The following is a 21,360-nucleotide window of genomic DNA, read 5'->3' on the forward strand; positions in this document are numbered from 1 at the left end:
TGTTTGGCATTCCGCATTTGGCAGTTGGCTTGGCACAAATGACAAACTCAGACAAACGTCAACGGTCAATTTTGGCTTTGGTTTGGCCTTTGACTATTTAGACTATGGACTTGTTTCGCACCCAAATTCACCAACAAAAAAGTCTGACTTTTGAGGGGGACGAGGTAATTTCACACATCGAAAATATTTAACACCAATAAAAATATTCTGTGTCCATACACTACACACAACTATAGACTTGACTCGCAATACACACACGCGTAATTTTTACACAGACTAACAAACACATCGCTTAGAATCTATAGTAACAGAAAACTCGATTCTATAGCAAAAGTTTTTATAAACGCGTTAGATCATTTAATTTTGATCTTTGCCAGAGGGGTAACGGTCAGCGAGGCAGGTCCTGTTGTTAATGGTCGAAGGCTTTGGCAAGTTTGACAACCATAGAGATAGAGAAGCACAGACGACAGATGAAGAATTGGAGATACAGATTACAGATATCGACATAGGGCCACAGATTAGTAATTTTGATAGGTTAATCTATCTATTTAGTTGTTTGTAAACATAGATGAATTAGATATGGAAATGCGTCGCACCCAAATTCTACCGCTATCGCACCAAAAAATTGCCAGTCGTTTTTTAAAGGCGACTAAACTCACTCATCGAAAACATGTTGTGTATTCTTACTCTACACACAACTATAAATTATTCGCAAAACATTACCCACAGAATATTCGATTACTTGATCGATGTTGCTGTCTGTTGCTGTTCCGTCAGAAGAATCGATTCTTTCTAATAGAATGTAGGTGGGAAAGGTAGAAATACTTACAAATCAAACGTACCTTCATCTTTTAGTAAACAAGAAGCTTTTGTAGCAGTTTTTCATGCTATGCAATTACACAAACTGGCATTTTTAGGGAGCACTTTACACGACTAAAATAATTACAAAAATGAAACATCGATTCTTTATAGACAGTTTTATAATCAGTAAATAAGATTTTAGATCGTGTTCTTAAATATTCTCAGTCAGAGGGTAACGTCTAGTGAAGCAGGTCCTCAGGTAATTGGTCTGAGTTTATGAAGGATACTAAGTGTGGCTAGATTTTATTTGGCTTGTAGAAATGAAACCCTTTACCCTATTAAAATAGTAAGCATCGAAAATCTACACCGTACAACTATGTTTATTACTTCCTAAAAAACTTTTAAAATTAATATTATAAACGCGAAAGTTTGGAAGTATGGATGTTTGTTGTTCTTTAACGCCGCAACTACAAAACCAATTTGGCTGAAATTTGGATTGAAATAGATTTTACTCTGGATTAACACATACCTATGCTACTTTTCATCCCGGAAAATCCATGGTTCCGAAGGATTTGTGAAAAACAAAATTTCACGCAGACGCAGACGCAGTCGCGGGTGTCTGTTAGTTACGATTATGAATGCAAGTAAAAATATAAATTAACTCCTACCATTTTTCCTATCAGTGGTAGCCGCTGACTAAATAGTAAATACCTTCCTACAAAATAATCCGGAAAGCGCAGTGTTGGTTACCAACTAGGTTGACCAAAGTTATCAAGCGGGTTGTAGGAAGCCGCTAGATACACTCGACTTATAACTGAGTTGGAGACCCATGTGTGGCAGTAGACTATCGACTGTTAATGTTGATGACGATTATGAAACCGTTGTTCCATAGCGCTTGTACTGTCCGATAGTCGTCACGTTGTAGGAAAGTGATGGCTGTTGTATTCTGTTACGGCATCTTCCGTGTTAGCCGCTAATTAAATTGGCTACAAGACGGCGGCGCCTAATGGAAAATCGCGCCTAATAAATCTTTACTCGAACTGCGTTTACAGTCTGTCGTTTCTACGTAAGAAATTCAAGTTTTAGAATTTAAACTATCGTGAGTGTAATTCATATTAATTGATTATGATGAGTTTGGATCGTGCCGCGATGCAAGAACCAGCTCATGACTAAAGGCCCCGTATGGGTTCGAAACTAGTCGGGCATACTCCGACCTAGTATCACGTGAGTTTTAGCCGTGTTGCATAATCAATTAAATTCAAGTTCGATATTTTTTTTATATAAAAAATACGCGAAATCCGCTGCTCTCTGCAGGATACGGCGATAGGAGGCAAACAGCACTCAGCGAGTCAGGAAGAAGTGAACACGTCTCACGCCTCCTCACTTGCCGCATAATTCGATCTCTTCCGAACTATTGTAAACGGTCTCCGCAGGTACAGTGGCGGGCAGCAGCCAGCACTCAACAAGTCGGAGAGAAGTGTACACGTCTCACGCCTCCTCACTTGCCGCATAATTCGATCTCTTCCGAACTATTGTAAACGGTCTCCGCAGGTACAGTGGCGGGCAGCAGTCAGCACTCAACAAGTCGGAGAGAAGTGTACACGTCTCACGCCTCCTCACTTGCCGCATAATTCGATCTCTTCCGAACTATTGTAAACGGTCTCCGCAGGTACAGTGGCGGGCAGCAGTCAGCACTCAACAAGTCGGAGAGAAGTGTACACGTCTCACGCCTCCTCACTTGCCGCATAATTCGATCTCTTCCGAACTATTGTAAACGGTCTCCGCAGGTACAGTGGCGGGCAGCAGTCAGCACTCAACAAGTCGGAGAGAAGTGTACACGTCTCACGCCTCCTCACTTGCCGCATAATTCGATCTCTTCCGAACTATTGTAAACGGTCTCCGCAGGTACAGTGGCGGGCAGCAGTCAGCACTCAACAAGTCGGAGAGAAGTGTACACGTCTCACGCCTCCTCACTTGCCGCATAATTCGATCTCTTCCGAACTATTGTAAACGGTCACCGCAGAGTACAGTGGCGGGCAGCAGTCAGCACTCAACAAGTTGGAGAAAAGTGTAAACGTCTCACGCCTCCTCACTTGCCGCATTATTCGATCTCTTCCGAACTATTGTAAACGGTCTCCGCAGGTACAGTGGCGGGCAGCAGTCAACACTCTGCAAGTCGGGGAGAAGTGTATACGTCTCACGCCTCCACCGTTTGCCATTATTCGATCTGTTATTAAGCCGCGCACGAATCCCACTGCTTTATAGATTACAATTATTTCTGCTATTAATCGAAGCTGCAGTCGCCGCCGCAAACTGATTCCGGCACGCGAGCTTTACGAGCAATACCTAACTACAAAGGAACAGATATATTGATAGCTAGTTGTGCCCCGCAATTTCACCTGCGTAGATCCTTTTTCTGTAGGATTATTATCGAAATAAAAAATATAGTCTTATGTTAATTCTTATAACATCAGCTTTCTGAGTATTTTTTCAATGTGTTTTAACCTCAACTCCATTTTTTTTGGCACCAGCTTCAAATGTATGCCATTCACCATCCAATAACTCCACGAGCCTGCAGCGCTAACGGCAGGACAACCGATAAAACTGTTTTGGTTTCAGTTTTATCAGATATCCTATCGTTTGCGCTGCAAGAACTTGAGCTTATTTGATGTAGAGCACGTAGATAGCATTTATAATATGGTCTTACTTTTCGCTAATGTATGCATGCTGTGCATGTGTTTTATGAAGTCGATTATTTTTTGGACATATTTTATTCTATCACTTCTGGAATCACTATTTTATGAAGCACGGTCATGTAACGCCACAATTTTCCTCACTGGTTGCTAGTGAGAATTTCATAGAAGAAAGAAAATTCAATCTTATTTTCTTACTCCGACTCAGGACTGGAACCCAGAGAAGCGTGATCTTTAAACGAATAGGTTATTATGTCATCAGTCCACCTAAAGGTCGACCACTGCAGTTTCGGTAAAGGATTCTCATTTCAGCACCATGGAACCCACGGAACCCGACCCGTTCCGACCCGTCCCTGACGTAACATAATAAACCATAAATTAGGCCCGAAATGAATGAGTGTCGCTTTATCTAAAAATTCCCCCGTGGGCCGGTCCCAATTAGCGCGCGATGCGATCTTATCAGTTATCAGTCATCACAATGCGCCGCATCCGATAGTAGCTCGTGCGCATCGCTTGCACTGTTTGTATGCGTGCTTCGAGTTAATGAAGTAGCAATCAACGCTGACGCTCAGATATTCAAATTCTAATCAGTTTTTTTTTTTCAAATAGGGTTTTAAACTCATCATCAGCCGATGGACGTTCACTGCAGTGATGGCTTCTTGATTTGGAACTTTCCAAACACCAAGGTCTTGAGCCATATGCATCCAGCGACTTTACCCGGCTCTTCGAACTGTATCCCATTCCAGCTTCGCGACTTGTTGAACTATGTCGGAGACTTTGATTCTTTTGCGGATCGCTATTTCTTATCACACAGAGATGTTCTGAGCATACTTTACCTCATCGCTGGCTGAGTGTTCCTAGTCACTCCTCCATCCATCCTAGGAGACCCACTTTAGTAAGTCTCGGAACCGTAGATCATCACTGGCAACACGCACTATTCGAAGATTTTGGTCTTCTGTTCCTGAGGGTTCTATTCTCCTTCGTGAGACGTAAGTCTATGTATGAGGGCCGTGATCATCTCTTTGAACTTCGACTTTAAGATCTTATGCCATCTTGTTCTATCTCCGGCTATTCGGAGAGCATTAATTTTTTCCAGATTATCTCCGTCTTTCCTGGCAATGTGTCCGACGTACACTAGAATACGCTTGAGGCAGATGGTAGAGAGTCTTGTTTTAATCTTGAGCTTGGCAAGAATAGATGCGCTGGTTCGAAATGCAGTCCATGGAATCCGGAGCAACAACACCTCATCCTCCAACACCACATCTCGAAAGCGTCAATCCGTTTGCGGTCGGCAGATATTGGGATCCACGTCTTAGCCTCATAGAGAAAATGGCGAAGAGTTCTCGAGAAAGACGAAAATCAGCGAGATATTACGGTCTTTCCAAGTCGTGTGTAGTTTGTGTCCGTGGCAATTTTGGCAATCCGAATCCTTCTTCGTACATCCAGTTCACAGGAGCCATTATTCGTGATAGTGTATTCGAGGTAAATTCTCCAAAAAATTAAAGGTTGAGTGCGCCAGTGAGCTCTAACACATGCGATTTCCAAAAGTTCCACGAGTAAAAAAGTAGACACGAGTAGGTAAGTACATAATGAATGTATCTACCTACATAGCACGTTATGTTAATGGCAAGACGCCAAAACTAATGAATCCTCCGGACGTTGACCGGAGATGGGCTAGGTCAGTTATGGTAGATCAGTGTTTTAGCTAGAGCTATAGCTATTTTTACACTGACTACATCCATAAGTGTCCTGCAGACTTGACAGTAAAATTGATAGGCTGGCGATACGCCGGCAACAGACGGTCAAGTTTTTGTTTTTTCTGATTATGAAAGTGCCGTATTATGATTTTTTTATTGATGTGACCTCGGCTGCGTCACCGGGCCTTTGGTAGAGCGCAAAAGCATCGCCTAATGAGGCCCGAAGGCAGAAAAAAAGGATGAGATAGGCGGAACGACTATTTTAAAGGCGTCTGCTCTGAGACAGACGGTCAATTATACAGCGGAGTGTGCAGCGCGTAGGGCACACAGGTCAACAGGATGAGGACAGTGATAACTGTCGAAATAAGTTTATTAGAGTGGTTTCGATAACTTTTTACTGCACACAACCGTACATGTGCTGCTTAGTATTAACAGTATTAACATATAACACACAACATGCCTATGTAGAAAATAGAAATAATAAATGTAGGTTTCTTATCGAAAGTACGACTATAAAAAAATCAAGCAAACAGTCAAATTAAGATCGCATTTGGTACTAGGCTGTAGTATCGAATATCTTTTCCGAAACGAGAGTGCCCGCACCATATTTCCATAAGGCTCCAAAGTCCAAACATTCCTGCTTCCTCCAAGTATTTAATTTGCCCCTTTACGAGAAAATGGCAGATAATCTAGGCCTTTGTTCGGGCCTCGTCATAAAGATAATTGCTGAGGCAGCCTACTCCAGGATGTGAGGAGAGCTTAGCTATTTCAGGAATTACCTTCTTGTGGAATGGCAAATAGATTCGGTTGCGTACAGTAGCGTGCACAACACAAGAGTTTTAACGAGGGTAAGCATCATACGTCTAAATTGTACAAAAAAGAAATTAGTTCAACACAAACATGTTCGTAATGATCCTTAGAGTAGATAGAACAGCGAACAGATACTGAGTTCAGTGGGGTGCACAAGGATTTTAATTAGGGTAACCGATATTACGTACAAGTTGTATTCTTCATTGATAATTGAAATGATTTCTTAGGGTAGGCTGTACAATTTTTTTGACTTCCTCCGTGGAGTACTGGTATGCGCGGTGGATTTACAAAACGGAGGTCCTGGGTACGACCCCGGCTTGGTCGATTGAGATTTTCTTATATATTCTTTGTATAGATAGTCATACTAATGCGTCCACTGATCGTATCGATCCGATACGATGCGTCCGATGCGTACCTTTTTTTTATTCTTTACAAGTTAGCCCTTGATTACAATCTCACCTGATGGTAAATGATGATGTAATCTAAGATGGAAGCGGGATAACTTGGATGGTTTAACTTGGTTGGACTAGGAGGATGAAAATCCACACCCCTTCCTGTTTCTACACGGCAATCGGCATCGTACCGGAACGCTAAATCGCTTGGTGGTACGTCTTACGTCCGTCTTACGACCTGTTCCGATTAAGATAATAGGCCCAGCCGGGGATCGAAACCAGGACCTCCGTCTTGTAAATACACCGCGCATATCACTGCGCCACGAAGACCGTCACCTCCTACCTACCTTACCTCGTACCTAGGATGCTGATCTGTGGATGCCTTTAGATGATAATATTTATACCTAATATCGCGATAGTTAATTTGTCTGGCCATTGATCCAGTGACCTTCAGCTATGGCGTAGGCGAGACGGGCGCCATTGCGCTGTGTGACGTCACTAGATAAACAATATGCGACTCTTTAGCCAATTAGCTTAATACATCAGACGCATACCTATTTAGTTCAAGTAGAATATTTGTTTAGCGAATAGACTCAACTACTTAATTCTATACATTCATTTATACAAAGAGGTAAAGTTTTTGAGGTCTACTAAACCGATTTTGAAATTTTTTGAAAATTTGAATCATGAGCCTAGAAATTGTATGATTACAATTTCAGTTTTCAAAAACATGATAGATTTAACATCGTTCGGAACCCTCTTCACGCGAGTTCACCTCGCATTTGTCAGGTTTTAAAATTATGTATGTATTATGAAAGTGCAAACACTTTCAATGCAATAAACATAGAGTCAAATACTCTACCTTCAGTTGCTAAAAATCGTAAACTATTGAACATATGAAGGAAACCGTACTTACAAAGTTGCTTATCGCACCGATATTGCTGGACCAATCTAGGCACATCTAAGATATTACTCACCTTGCGAACCTACGATCTGTGGTAGATATTGTTTTTAAGCCTACAATCATATTCAAATTCGACAGCCGAATGGCGCAGTGGACACTGGACTCTGCCTTCTGCATCGAAGGCCATGAGTTCGACTCACACAACTAACACAAAATAAGAGTATTTTCCAGTGTGCCCCATAATACAACCTACGTTTACTTCTGGAAAAGCCTCAGATTAAAGAATTCATATCCCTTGTCACCAGTCACGAGTAGCGTAATGGCAGAACTTTGTTTTTCGACATATTATCAACAATTTAACTGCGGTAAATCGTTGAAGACTTCTCTCGTCTATGTTACGGCTCCATCATCAGATCGACTCGAAACCTTCATTAAATTGTAGTGGTTTTTAATACGTTATAAAAAAATTAAGAAACGCACTGACCGCCCCTACGATTTTCGAAAGTATCCCTCGATTCCTTCAAGATCCCATCATCAGATCCTAGTTTCCTTATCACCCTCGGAAGATCTCTTTTCCAACAAAAACTCACAATCTCCGTTTGCCTTGAAAAAACAAAACTTTATATTAATATCTATCTGCTATTGTAAAATTAAATACGTTTTTGTAGAAAAGAATATTTGTATCCACCCAGCAGACAGGAATCGAACTTGAACGAACGTGAATCTTTTGAACCCTAATAGCACGCAAAACTTATGTGCGGTCACTTAAATGACTTGGTCCGAAACAATTTTTTCGGTGTTTTAATAACATATATTTTCAGTGATAAAAACTTTTCGTTTCTATTTGACCACCTCGCCTTACGGCTCGGGTACTAAAAATACCTCTTTATGACGCGTTGTAATAACAATCTACTATTGTGATGATAAACTTTCGGTACGCTAAAAATACAGAAGGTTATACGGGAGGCGTGTCGATGCCGTCGTTTGAGACGAAAGTTTATTTCACAGGCGGATTGAAAATGCACATAATCAGACTGTCGGACAGGATGTTATTCTCATCTTCACATCATTGGTATTCAAGGTCACGGCTGTGGCGGTCGCAGGCGGCACGGAACTTTGCCACTCTCGAAAATAGCGAAACTTATCCAAGAATCATCATAGACTAGATTCCGGCCGCTCAGAGATTGCATTTCTGACATTTGTCAATGTCACCTTTTTATCACACTAATATATAAATGCGAAAGTTTGTGTGTGTGTGTAAGTGTGGATGTTTGTTTCTCCTTTGTGCAGCGGTTACTAAAGCGATTTGGCTGAAATTTGGATTGGTTATAGATTTTACTCTGGATTAGGCTACTGGACATAGGCTACTTTCATCCTGGAAAAATCCATGGTCTCGCAGGATTTGTGAAAAACTTAATTCCACGCGAATAAAGTCGCGGGCGGCTGCTAGTATTTGATAATTAATTAATTGTTAACAATTTTAGCCCAAAATTAGTATGTTTATTGTAAGTTGGCATAATTATTCAATTTTCAATGTTATTATTCGTTATTAAGGTAAAGAAAAGTTTTTTAAATATCTTATTGATATTGACATTGACATTGTCTCTGTCATTGACATTAACATTGACAGGTGTCAGAATCTCTGAGAGGCCGGACTTTAAATTTTATTGGATTGCTGCCATGTTTAATTCTGTCATCAGGATTACTGTGTTCCGCTTCCCGTTTGAGAAGTTGCCGGTGAAATTACAGAAAAAAGTGACTCAACTTTATTCCGATGGATCGCACTATCTGCAACTTCATTTGAATGAATTACTCTATCTGCTATTGAAATTAATAGATCGCTCTATGCGCGACTATACTCTATCACATGACAGGCAACTTTGATATCGAAGTCTGTATAAATGTTTTTTTTAAATATTGCCGTCATTTGTGGACCGATTTTAATTTTTTTTTTCGTTTGGAAAGTCCACTCCACAGGAAGACTTCCAGGATGGTCCCATTTTTTCATTGTCTGATGATTTTCGTTGTCTGATGATTGATCTGATGATGGCATCCTAGAGAAATATAAGGGAACTTTCGAAAATCTTAGAGATTACTAGTAACTACGTTTGTTAATTTTTCTTTGAGTTTCCTTTTAATTATATTTCGTGTGGTTAGAGGAGTGAAAGTTAGTATGTGAGTTTAGGTAGTACCTACCTATTTTCAAAATTGGAATTGTAGGACCATAGGCAATTGCTTAATTGCTTGGAAGTCGGTTGAATTATTTTTACTTATTATTTTTTTTTCATAAAACTTTTAACGCTTTAGTGAGTATTAAAAGTTGTTAAATTTTGTCCCAAAACCCGGACAAAAGTGGAACAGACAAAAATTTTAAAAAAGCTTGATTGTGTTTTAAGTGTCGTGTAAATAACTATAATGAAAAAATATTTTGAAATCACTGACAGACACATCAATTTTATTTGAATGATTGATTGATATGTCATTACCTGATAATAAGTACTTCTCGTTCTAACTGGATAATGTTAAACATTTCGAAACGACATTTTCTTTAAAATTGAAAATTTCATGGTGTGACTCAAAAGCCAAAATCCTATTGTAGGCTACTAATTCAACAATAGTTTATGTTTGGTGAAAATTAAACAACGAGGCTTTTGTGAGACTTTATTTTAGGCGGATACATGACGTCAAAGCAATAATTGAATTAATGAAATGCATTAATTGATTATGAACAACATCGCCGTAACATTACCACAAGAGTGAGAACATATACGTAGCATGAAGAATGTGGACACGCATGGTTTAACAATAGCCGAGCATGTTCAAGCTTCGGGTACGACTCATTATATCCGTTTTGATAAGGCTTCTGTATTGTCAAGGGAAAAGTTTCTAGTACCTCGTAAGATACGAGAAGCAATAGAAATTAGTCGTCACCCGAACTTTAATCGGGATCATGGATGGTCGCTGCCCACAGCGTGGAAACCGCTAGTCTTTCATTGTCAATAACAAACTTGGTACAAGATAGCGTTAGTTCGATTTGCTTACAAGAAGACGAGTCTAATGAAGATGACATAATGAGAGGAGGATGTCGGGGAGTGTAACGGAACCTTCAGTCCCCACCATTCAACCCCTCGCCCAGAGCGCGATGCGAGCAGCTGCGCGCCGCGCCGTCGCTTCGCAGTTTGGATCAAAGATTACAGTGTATTATGGTTTGGATCGTGCCGCGTTGCAAGAACCAGCTTATGACTAAGGGCCCCGTATGGTTTCGAAACTAGTCGGGCATACTCCGACCTAATATCACGTGAGTTTTAGCCGTGTTTCAGAATCAATTAATATGAATAACACTAACGATTACTTTAAATTCTAATTAAATGCATTAATAATAATTAACAATTGGTTATAATAAAAAACGACCATGTACGAGTTGAACTCGCACACAGTTTATTATAAAAGGTCGTTGGTTTTCTGTACACATTCGAGTACATATAAGTACATAAGTAACATTTATAAACTATTACTCGTAGCAGAACCACAGAAAACATATGTACAAGGCAGAACGCAAAGTAAAATGTATATCCTACGAGTATGTCATATGGACTTTATTACTATTTTATTAAATACATATTTATTATTCTACTAATATAACTGAAATTAAGTCTAACCATAATGCAACACAAACCACAGTTGGTTTTTATGTGCACTGGCTATTATAATTACATAAACAATATTTAAAAGCTAAAAACAAACAAAAAGAGATAAAGAAATTAGCGGGTTTATAAACTTATTGTGTGACAAATAATGACAAAATGACAAGACAAAAAATTAAAATATTTAAAACATAATATAGAACTTAGTCACCCAAATAACTACGAGTAGTATTAGAAGTAGAGTTTAAAATACCTATCAAAATTTGCCACATCACAAATGGTAAGGTGCTCATCACCAGAGCGCCGGTGATGTACGAGTTTTTTGGGTTATTAAGGAGAATTAGGTAATCAATATACAATTATATTCTGAGTATACAATATAATTATAAAATTGCAATTTGCCCTTCTTATGTGACTAATTACAAATACTAATAAAATATACTTAACTACCTACTTAACAATTGTCCAATAAAACTTATGCCTTTAGGGCTACGTTACTAGTTTGCATCACATGGTCTTGTACGATAAACTTTAAGGCAGCACACGAAGTTATCTCTATTTATTATTTATTATTCACAAATGATGTTGTGCGTTAGGCATCTTATAGGCGGTAACGATTATTTAAATAATTAGAAGATATACGTGAATTTATATATAGTTGTTAGATACTGTCCCTATTCTCTATATCATGCGCAATTTAGCTTCGCATTGCAAAGAACCAGCATAACATTAAGATATATTAATATATTTTTTTCCTAAAACTTAGCATTTTTCTCCAGAGAAATTTTGTAATATCTTCTTTGAATGATTCGATTTCGTAGAACGTATTTAACTGCGCCCAACCTTTCTCACGTGCATGATTTTCTACAGCATTCAAAAGCGTGTTTGTTCCCTTTTTGTCTAGCCAGACTGTGTAGTTGGACTTCCAAGGATCAGCAGTCCACGAACATTTGATCAAAGCTTCCATTGTAAAAACTTCAAGCAGTAACATCAGAGCATACTGGTTGATGTCCTTTGAAAATGTTTTATTAGTGTCAAGGATAGATCCATCGACGTATACGCCTGTACCTTCTTCGAGTTCCACGAGATTACCATTATTTTCAGTATATTTAAACGTCCAGCTTGAGTCATAAGTTCTATAATCTATGGGTGAAGTGTAGGAAACAGATGTCTCATTCTGTTCTACGTTCTGATTTGAACATATATTTTTGTCACTTTTAGATTTGTTTCTTTTCCTGTGTGGTATTTTGATTTTATCTGCAGTTTTCTTCTTTCCTGCTGCTTTTTTAATCCCTTTTTCTATTTTACCTGCATTTTTTTTATTTACATCCATCGTTATAATTTCTATAGAAGGTGTGACATCAGATAAGATTTCAGAAACAATTTGTGAATGTTCTACATTTATATGTGGTTGCTTTTGATTTACATTGATGAATTCGTTTGATGATAAAGATTCTCTTGTGTTTTCTGGTGGATCATTACATGACGTTAGTTTAATTTCTTCTCTATTAACGGCGCTCCTTTTAATGCTGTCAAAATGTGTATTATTATGAGAGTTGTCTTGTATATGCATATTTAAATCGTCCTCTTTGACAATCTGCTTTGAAGAATCATGGGTTTGATTGGTCAATAGATTTCTTAACTCTTTGAATGCTTTATCGAAATTATCCCCAGAAGTAGATTTGCTTTTTAGCATAACTTTATTAACACTGCGTGCGGTACGTTGTAGATTTTTTTCGGTTTCATTTGGTTTTCTAAATATTTTTAATTTTAAAGGTTTATTTGTTAACTCAGGTCTGTAATTATAATCGTTTGCGTAAGTATTTCTAATAATCTTTTTAAACTTAACGCGTTCTTCAAAATCATCATCAGAACTGTCTTCAACATAGTATGGTACAATTTGCTTGGAGCATCTAGTCCTGCGAGTGCTAGATGTTGTTGGTTGTTCATCTTTTGGTAAATGAGACAAACTAGTAGTCATTGGCGTTGAGCAATCTGATAACTCTTCATTGGGAGCTTCAACTATGATCGACTGTGGTTTATTCGTTTGTTGAATTTCTTGTACGTCACAGGTTAATGGCGCCTCTAAATATGTATCATTTTGATTTCCTCTGTCACACTGATGATTTAGTGTAGCTTTGCTCGAATCACTATCGGACGTCGTCAATTCATTAACTGAAATAACACAAGATAAATTTAATGACAACTAAGTAAGTACCTAAATAAATTGAAAAGAATATTTTCTTCTTCAAAATATATATATTTAGTGGAATTTGCAATGAAATAGCCGTGTGTGCAATATATTTAGAAAAAAATAGAAAGAAAGAAATATTAAAATAGCAAGTTATTTTTATCTTTCTGCCGCTGGTCAGGCTACAAAATAAATATTTACCTTTGTCCACGCTTCTTCTTGTTTGATTTAATGAGTTGAGACGTTTAGTGTAATTCACAGCAAATCTATAGTTTCCTGCGGACAAAATACAGTTATCTAAGCATGAAAGATGTTAAGAATTGTTTGGAAACGAATTCTAGTTGACGATATTTTGATTAATGTACATATTAATATGTCTTAGAATATAGTTAATGTTAAGTTGGAATTACATTACTTAGTTAGGTTTAAGTTTATATCCAAATGTATCCGTAATTCATTAAGTATATTAAGTATAATATGTATGTGATTATATTGCCTCATAGAATAAGAATTGTCTCGATTTAGATAATTAGGTATAAGAGCAATTATTGTATATAATAAATCTAATTATAATATTGTCTCAGTCTAATGTGTTTACTGTACTATTCTAACAATATTGCTCTCTCACTCTATATTGTAATGCTTTCTCCTTTGTACATGTAATTCTGTCTCTTTTGTACTGATCATTATAACTACAATAAAGATAAGAGAATGCGAGCGCTTCTAATCCCATATAATTCCGAACCCCAATAATAATTCACACACTTCACTCCCGAAGCCTGAAGCGATCGCACCTCTACATAACAATAATTACGTGTTTTATTTATACGCGTCTCCCTGTGGTTTGGACTCTCCAAAATCCTCCACAAAAGATGATCATAAAGAAAGAGTCAGTAACAGTAACTGTGCCATTTCCAAAGTACTATCATCCACGCTAATTGAATATTAATAAGTAACAGAATGCATTTGTATATCGATAGGAGTACCTACTATTAGACAATAGTAAGCTTTAGTAGTTTTACTACTACTACTACTATTAAAAGTGGTATAAAAGAAAATGTAGTAACTAAATCCGATAAGGGTATGGTGATAAACTAAAAAAACCGGCCAAGTGCGTGTCGGGCCATGCGCAGAGTAGGGTTCCGTTGCTTAAGATAGCACTTTAATTCCTTAAGTAATTTACAAAAAAAATACCGATAACCATACCCCACACCATGGTATAGACGATGAAAAATTCATCCTCACTTTGCATGTAAGGAAGGAACCCTAATTTTTTTTCCTAATCCCCTAATCTTTCTAGTTTCAAAAAATTCTGAGTTATCTTACTGACAACTTTATCATTTTAATTAACAACGGAATTAGTATGCAATTTTCGATTACCAACTACATTTTTTAAGTTGTTCGACTTTTACTAATTCGTTCGTCATCAACCCATATTCGGCTCACTGCTGAGCTCAAGTCTCCTCTCAGAATGAGAGGGAATTTTTTCATGTACCCACAAATAACTATTTAGCCAATAGAGGGTGGGGACACTTGACTCTAACTCTAAGCTGCTCTTAAAAGCATTTTACAAACGGATCCCTAAATCTAACCCTAAAAAATATTGAAAGAAAACCCCTAATATATTTTTAGGACCTATCTAACGAGACCCCACATTATGAAATAAACGAGTAAAAAAAATTCATCTCCACTTTACAGTACAGTACAGTAGGGTAGGTACCCTAGAAAAAAATATTTGTCAAGATTTTATTCTACGACTTTGTTTACATTTTTAATATACACACTCATGCTGATTTACAGCTTTTTAGTAGTAATACTCTCTGCGCTAAACGGCGGACGGACGGACGGACGGACAGACGGATATGACGAAACTAAAAGGAAAAACCTGGCTGAGTTTGTTATGGGCTCTTCTCGGACCAAGGCGGTTTGGAACCCTCATAATATTGATTTTAAGTTTTTGACTAATAATTATCACCATTATCTTAAGTATAATATTATTATTACCTGACGTTTCGGAAGAGCTTGTAAACTAAGCCTATTTGAAATAAATGTTTTTTTTTTGTTGAGAATGCATGAAGCACACTTGTGTCACTACTGACAGTTGTGATACAGTCGAACGGGAATATCGGTGACCGGCTCTTCTCCGTAGATGCAATCTAAGATGGAAGCGGGATAACTTGTTAAGAGGAGAATGAAAATACACACACCTTTCGGTTTCTATACTACATCGTACCGGTACGCTAGATCGCTTGACGGTACGTCTTTGTCGGTAGAGTGGTAGCCACGGCCGAAGCCTCCCACCAGCCGAAAAACCTCTCCGTGCGGGGCGCTCGACCGTTTCACGACTCATCACTCACCGTGCGTTTGTACGATCTGCGCGATCAGCGTGAGCCAGTCGTCTGAGCGCGTGTCGCTGGGGCAGCCCGCCTCCAGCCGCCGCAGCAGCTCGTGCAGCGGGCCGCGCGGGTAGCGCACCACCGCCAGCCCGTCCACCACGTCGCACACCCACGCCGCGGGCACGCAGATGTACGGCTCGTCTCCGTGCGGGGGGCTCGACCGTTTCACTATGTAGTACTGCTTCTTCTCCATCTTAAACAAGGATAATAACATTTTTTTAAATAAATAGATCCGCTTAACACGATCACGCCTAAAACGATTTCTCGCATAATACGTCATTTTATCTCAGTCCCTACAACTTGAGATACATTGACTTGAGTTTTCATACATTTCCTAACGCTTAATACGATTCGTCATCCCTTAATACGCCTATATGTCACGCGTGTAATTCCAAATGCGACAAATAAATTACAACAGATAGACCCGGACATCATAAAGGTCCTTAAACAAGGTTGCAGGACAAGACCAAAACATGATATCCTAACTGAAAGTCCCTGACAGTAAACGACACTTGACATAATGCGATTTTAAACTGAAAATTTTGAAGACGCACTGTAAAAAAAAAATTTAATTGAAAATTTCGTAATTGCTACTGCATTTTAATCTTTTTGTCATACCAGAATAAATGATTACTTTATGTAGCATTTAGGTAGTATCCACACCAAATACACTAATTTTCATAACTATGTAGGTACATTCGTCGTTATCAACCCATATACGGCTCACTGCTGAGCTCGAGTCTCCTCTCAGAATGAGAGGGGTTAGGCCAATAGTCCACCACGCTGGCCCAATGCGGATTGGCAGACTTCACATACGCAGAGAATTAAGAAATTCTCTGGTATGCAGGTTTCCTCACGATGTTTTCCTTCACCGATTGAGACACGTGATATTTATTTCCATAAAATGCACACAACTGAAAAGTTGGAAGTGCACCCCGGACCGGATTCGAACCCACAACCTCCGAAATCGGAGGCAGAGGTCATATCCACTGGGCTACCACGGCTCTTGTAGGTACATTAGTCGTTATATTTTTCACTATTCCCCACCCATATTCCGAATAATACGATTTCCCGTCTAAGACGCGTTTTTAGTTGGGTCCCTGCGAAAACGTAGTAAACGGGTTCTACTGTATTACCTAACTTTTAACATACCTATATACATAATCGATGCTGACATAGATAATTTATTTATTATTCATCGATACCTACTGAAGCCAAGAATATTTTTTTTTTATTTTTTGCCTATCTGTCCGTGAATATAAATGAAACTTGGCACGATTTGAGACCAAATACGAGTACAAAGAAGGTTATAGGATACATTTGTCGCGAAAACATAACCAGAAAGGGTGGATAGTTTGTATGGAACGTCCTTCATTTTTAAGTACTTTTGCAAAAATTAGCATGTGTACTACCAGAAAAATACTTAAAATAATGTACTTCAAGATTTTTAAATCTACTCTTAAAGGGTTAAAAAGGGGTTGAAGTTTTTGTAATAGCAATCTTTCATGTTTTGAGTTATACCTACTTTTGTAAAATGTTGTTAAAGTGCAAAAAAACATGCGAAAACATAAATAGAAGGGAGTGAAATAAAGTGAAAGTATACCTACATCGATTTTCACGCGGACTAAGTAGCGGGCGTCCGCTAGTCATAAAACTTTACAGGGTTCCGTAGCGCAAACGGAAAAGCGCACGGATTGATAGACCTGAGAGTTAAACAGACTTTGGACTATGTTTCATTAAATCTAAGAATATTTATAGGTACTAGGTTATCTGAAAAGCTGTAGCTTTAAACAAAAAAGTAAAAACAATGTAATTAAAATTATCACATTCAAACATCATACACTAAACGTCTCCGTTATAAACAACACAGAAGATAAGAACATAGGTTTCGTATACCTAAGTATATGTAATACAGGGTCACTGGAAATACATAGCGATTCCTTTATGGGGTGATAGTAGGGATCTTTAGCTATAAAATTTCATTAGGTTATTTAGAGCAAATACCGATAAAAAAAAGGATTTTCAATTTTTTAAATATGTGGGTTACTCTACTTTAAAGTTGATTATAAAATGAAACTTACGTATTTCATACATAAAACACCAAAAATAACCACTAAATACTTATCTCCTCTTAAAGGAATCTAAATATCTTAAAGGAATTGAACAAAGGGCATCTATACCTACCTGTTTTTCAATTTGAAGGCGGTACCAAGCTAGTAATGTATTAATTCAAGCCGATTAAATCATAAAGATTTAGGATTTTTATAATAATTTTAAGTCAGTTGTATTTTTTTATTAATTTTTTTTTATTTTTCCATTTTTAGTGACACCATGTTATAAGTGCAAAAAAAATTAAACATTGATTACCACCACGACGTTATTTTCTTTTCATTAGTAATTCGATACAAACCAACCAAACTAATTTTAAAAATACTACTTTAACCTATACTCCAAAAATCACTCCACGTAAATTTATCCCTACGAAATATGAACATACAAAATCTTCTTTCTTTCTGTTGACCCATCTAGATGTAAAGTTCTTATCAATTTATATTAATCAAGCCCAATTACAACATAGCTACTGTAAACCGCTGAGGAGCTCCCTTAGCTGTCATTCGTCTCCATCACCAGACCTCTAACGACAGTCACAACACATCTCGATGTAAAGTTCTCATCAATACAAATTCATGAAGCCCAAACACAAGGTAGCTACTGTAAACCGTTGAGGAGTTCCCTTAATTATTGTCCCTCGTCTTCATCACCACACCCCTAATGACAGTCACAACTCATCTAGGTGGAAAGTTCTTGTCGACACAAATTAACCAAGTCCAAACATAAGGTAACTGTTGTAAACCGTTGAAGATTTCCCTCGTGCGTGTTGCGATTGTATCATCAGATCGACACCAGACCTTCATAAAGTTGCTTTATTAAAAGTGGTTAGTGAAAAAAATATAAAACGCTATAGTTGCTCTTACTATCTTTGAAAGTTTCCCTCGAATTCTCCAGAATCCCATCATCAGATCCTGACATGATTACTATGGGACTAATTGGAAAGCATACTCTCTCAAACGAAAAAAAAATCAAATCGGTTCAGGCGTCTTCAAGTAATCAGTGAACATACATAAAAAAAAAGATTCCGACGAATAGATAACCTCCTCCTTTTTTTGAAGTCGGTTAATAAGAATATTCATTTAGAAGAAACTCACATAGAATGCATACTAATAAAATTGAGTTGTACGAGAATGATTCAGATCCTATGAGTAATTAAATAGTTTGTCCTCTACATGTGACGATGACCTTTTATACAAAAAAATAAAATATCACCACCCGGTCGGATACTCAGGCGTAAACGGTGAAGGAAAAACATCGTGAGGAAACCTATATACCTGAGAATTTTCTTAATGCCCTACGTGTGTGAAGTCAGCCAATCCGCATTGGGCCAGCGTAAATTATTGGCCTAAAATCTAACCGCTTAAAAATATATATAAATCCTACCTTAACCCGTCCAAAAACACAATAAACTTGTCCTATTTCAATATTCTTCAACAATGGAACTCTACTGAAAAGTTAATAACAGTAAGGACAGTCAAAGACGTGTAACTGCGACGAGCGTCACATACGTAATGGTTATATTTATAGACCGGTCGCTCATGGCGCGCTGCGTCGCAGTACTTATGTATAACAAGCGGTATATCTACATGTTTGGAGGACAAACGCGTGGGACAGAGGTCGAGATATCGTTCGTCTCACATGTATGTTATCAGCACTGTGGATTTCAAGACTACATTATCTAAGGATAAATGTCACTGTATATGTAGTCTGCAATAAGCACTGCTTGAGGAACCACTTTCATTTATAATACAGCTTACCGAGTAAGGACGACCGCCAATCGCGACGCTATAAACCAGCCGGCCGGCCACCATTTTGAAACTTTACAAAAATGAGAATTTTTATCGATAGAATGTACCTAGGTTATCAAAAAATATAATAAATCATTTTGTCGAATAGGTTCCAGGGAAAGTAGACCAAGACACAGTCATGTGTAGATATTAATGAAGTTAAATATATATTTCATGTTGACATAAATAGAAGGTACCAGTAGCGTTATGTACATTATTAAAATTCAATCTTTATTAGGTATTATTTTTATACGAACTGATCATTTTGACTAATTGAACAGTATGAAGTAAGCTCAAGAAACGGTAGGTAAACCAGTGAAGAGTTCCTTTAACTGATCCCTAATGACAGTCCTAACCCATTTAGGTATAAAGTTTTCATCAATACAAATTGATCAAGCCCAATCACAAGGTAGCTACTATTAACCGACGAGGAGTTCCCTGAACTGCCCTTCGTATTAATCATAATACCCTTAATATTACACCAAAATAGCCTCTAATGACAAAACCCATCTTACAGATGTAGAGTTCTTATCAAAACAAATTATTCAAGCCAAAATACAAGCAAACTGTTGTAAACCGTTGAGGAGTTCCCTCATCTGTCCATGTTCTCTCATCTGCTTGTGACTCCATCATCAGATCGACCCTAGACCTTCACAATGTTATAAAGCTTTAAAATACTTAATGAAAAACTAATAAACACACTAGTAGCCTTACAATTTCTGGTTTAATCATCAACCATAAATCAATGCAACCATCATTGGAATATGTTCTTTACAACAAAAATCAAAATCGGTTCATAAATGACGAAGTTATCCGCGAACACAGAAAATATATATATATATATGTACACGGTCGAATTGTGAATCCTCCTCCTTATTAAAGTCGGTTAAAAATAACCATGGTAGTTTATACGTAAAATAACTTATTATCTTTAACGATCATATTGGTATAGTAGTAGTATATTCAAACGCCTTCATAATTATTATTTTATACGATAATACATACAGATATACAGACATATGTTTACTAATATCTTAAATTATGAATTTTTTTATTAATTGTTAGTTTAATTTATATATCTTTTTCATTTAAATTTATGTCACTATTCACACGTATACCGTACGCATTTCATTTACTTAATATTCACAACGATGATTGCTAAATCCTAAATGAATAAAAAAATAATTGAAACTTTGAAAGTGTGCTCGTTTCTTTATTTATTAACACATAATTATGTATTAATTAAATATTCAGCAATGCATACAAAAGTAAACCACAGTAGCCGCAGAGCTGAGTTGTTCCAGAATGATTCTATTGATATCAGAAATTAATTTACATTGAATTAAATTTAAATTATAAAAGTATAGTAAAACCTACCTTAACACGTCCAAAATCACTATAAAACTTGTTCTAATTAAATGATCTTCAACATTGGAACTTAGTGGAAATTTAATTAAAGCGAGGAGAGTCAAACGCGTGCTACTCAGGCGAGCGCCACAAAAGTAATGGATGACGGATGTTATTCATAGACCGGCCGCTTACGGCGAGCTGCGTCGATAGATAGTTATATGTAGCGGAATACCAACTTGTCTGGAGGACAAATGAGTGTGACAGAGGTCGAGATATCGATTGTCTCACGTCATCCATTAAAGTCTCCGTACTCACACTTGAACGAACTCAACCGAATCTTATTTTTCACTGTTCCAATAGAAGGGCATATAAAGGACATATACAACGCTATGCATTTTTCATATACAAGGTGTTTACCACTTTGCGTCTTGCCCGCATCATCCATACTAAGATTAAAAAGAGGAAAGATTTCTTTGTTTGTTTGTTTGCATTGCTCTGAAACTGCGGAACCGATTTGAAAAATTCTTTCACTCTTGGGAAGCTACACTATCCCCGAGTGCTATAGGCTATATTTTATCCCCGT

At 37.6% G+C, this 21,360-nt stretch overlaps 1 protein-coding gene across 2 annotated transcripts; it reads right to left on the bottom strand.

Annotated features, from left to right (window-relative positions):
- Positions 1-9,930: 9,930 nt before the first annotated feature.
- Positions 9,931-20,938, bottom strand: LOC112049911 (uncharacterized). Of its 2 annotated transcripts, none has more exons than XM_024087975.2 (4): positions 20,805-20,938; positions 15,490-15,721; positions 13,334-13,408; positions 9,931-13,116 (listed from the first exon to the last, which is right to left on the bottom strand). In XM_024087975.2, exons 2-4 carry the CDS (start codon positions 15,719-15,721, stop codon positions 11,681-11,683), a joined length of 1,743 nt encoding a protein of 580 aa, XP_023943743.1. In that variant the 5' UTR covers positions 20,805-20,938; the 3' UTR covers positions 9,931-11,680. The 2 variants fall into 2 exon arrangements, with proteins under 2 accessions (XP_023943743.1, XP_023943742.1); XM_024087974.2 differs by lacking the exon at positions 20,805-20,938 and adding an exon at positions 19,024-19,174.
- Positions 20,939-21,360: the final 422 nt, after the last annotated feature.

This window comes from Bicyclus anynana, chromosome 1, assembly GCF_947172395.1.
Source record: "Bicyclus anynana chromosome 1, ilBicAnyn1.1, whole genome shotgun sequence".
NCBI classification, from domain to species: Eukaryota; Metazoa; Arthropoda; class Insecta; order Lepidoptera; family Nymphalidae; genus Bicyclus; species Bicyclus anynana.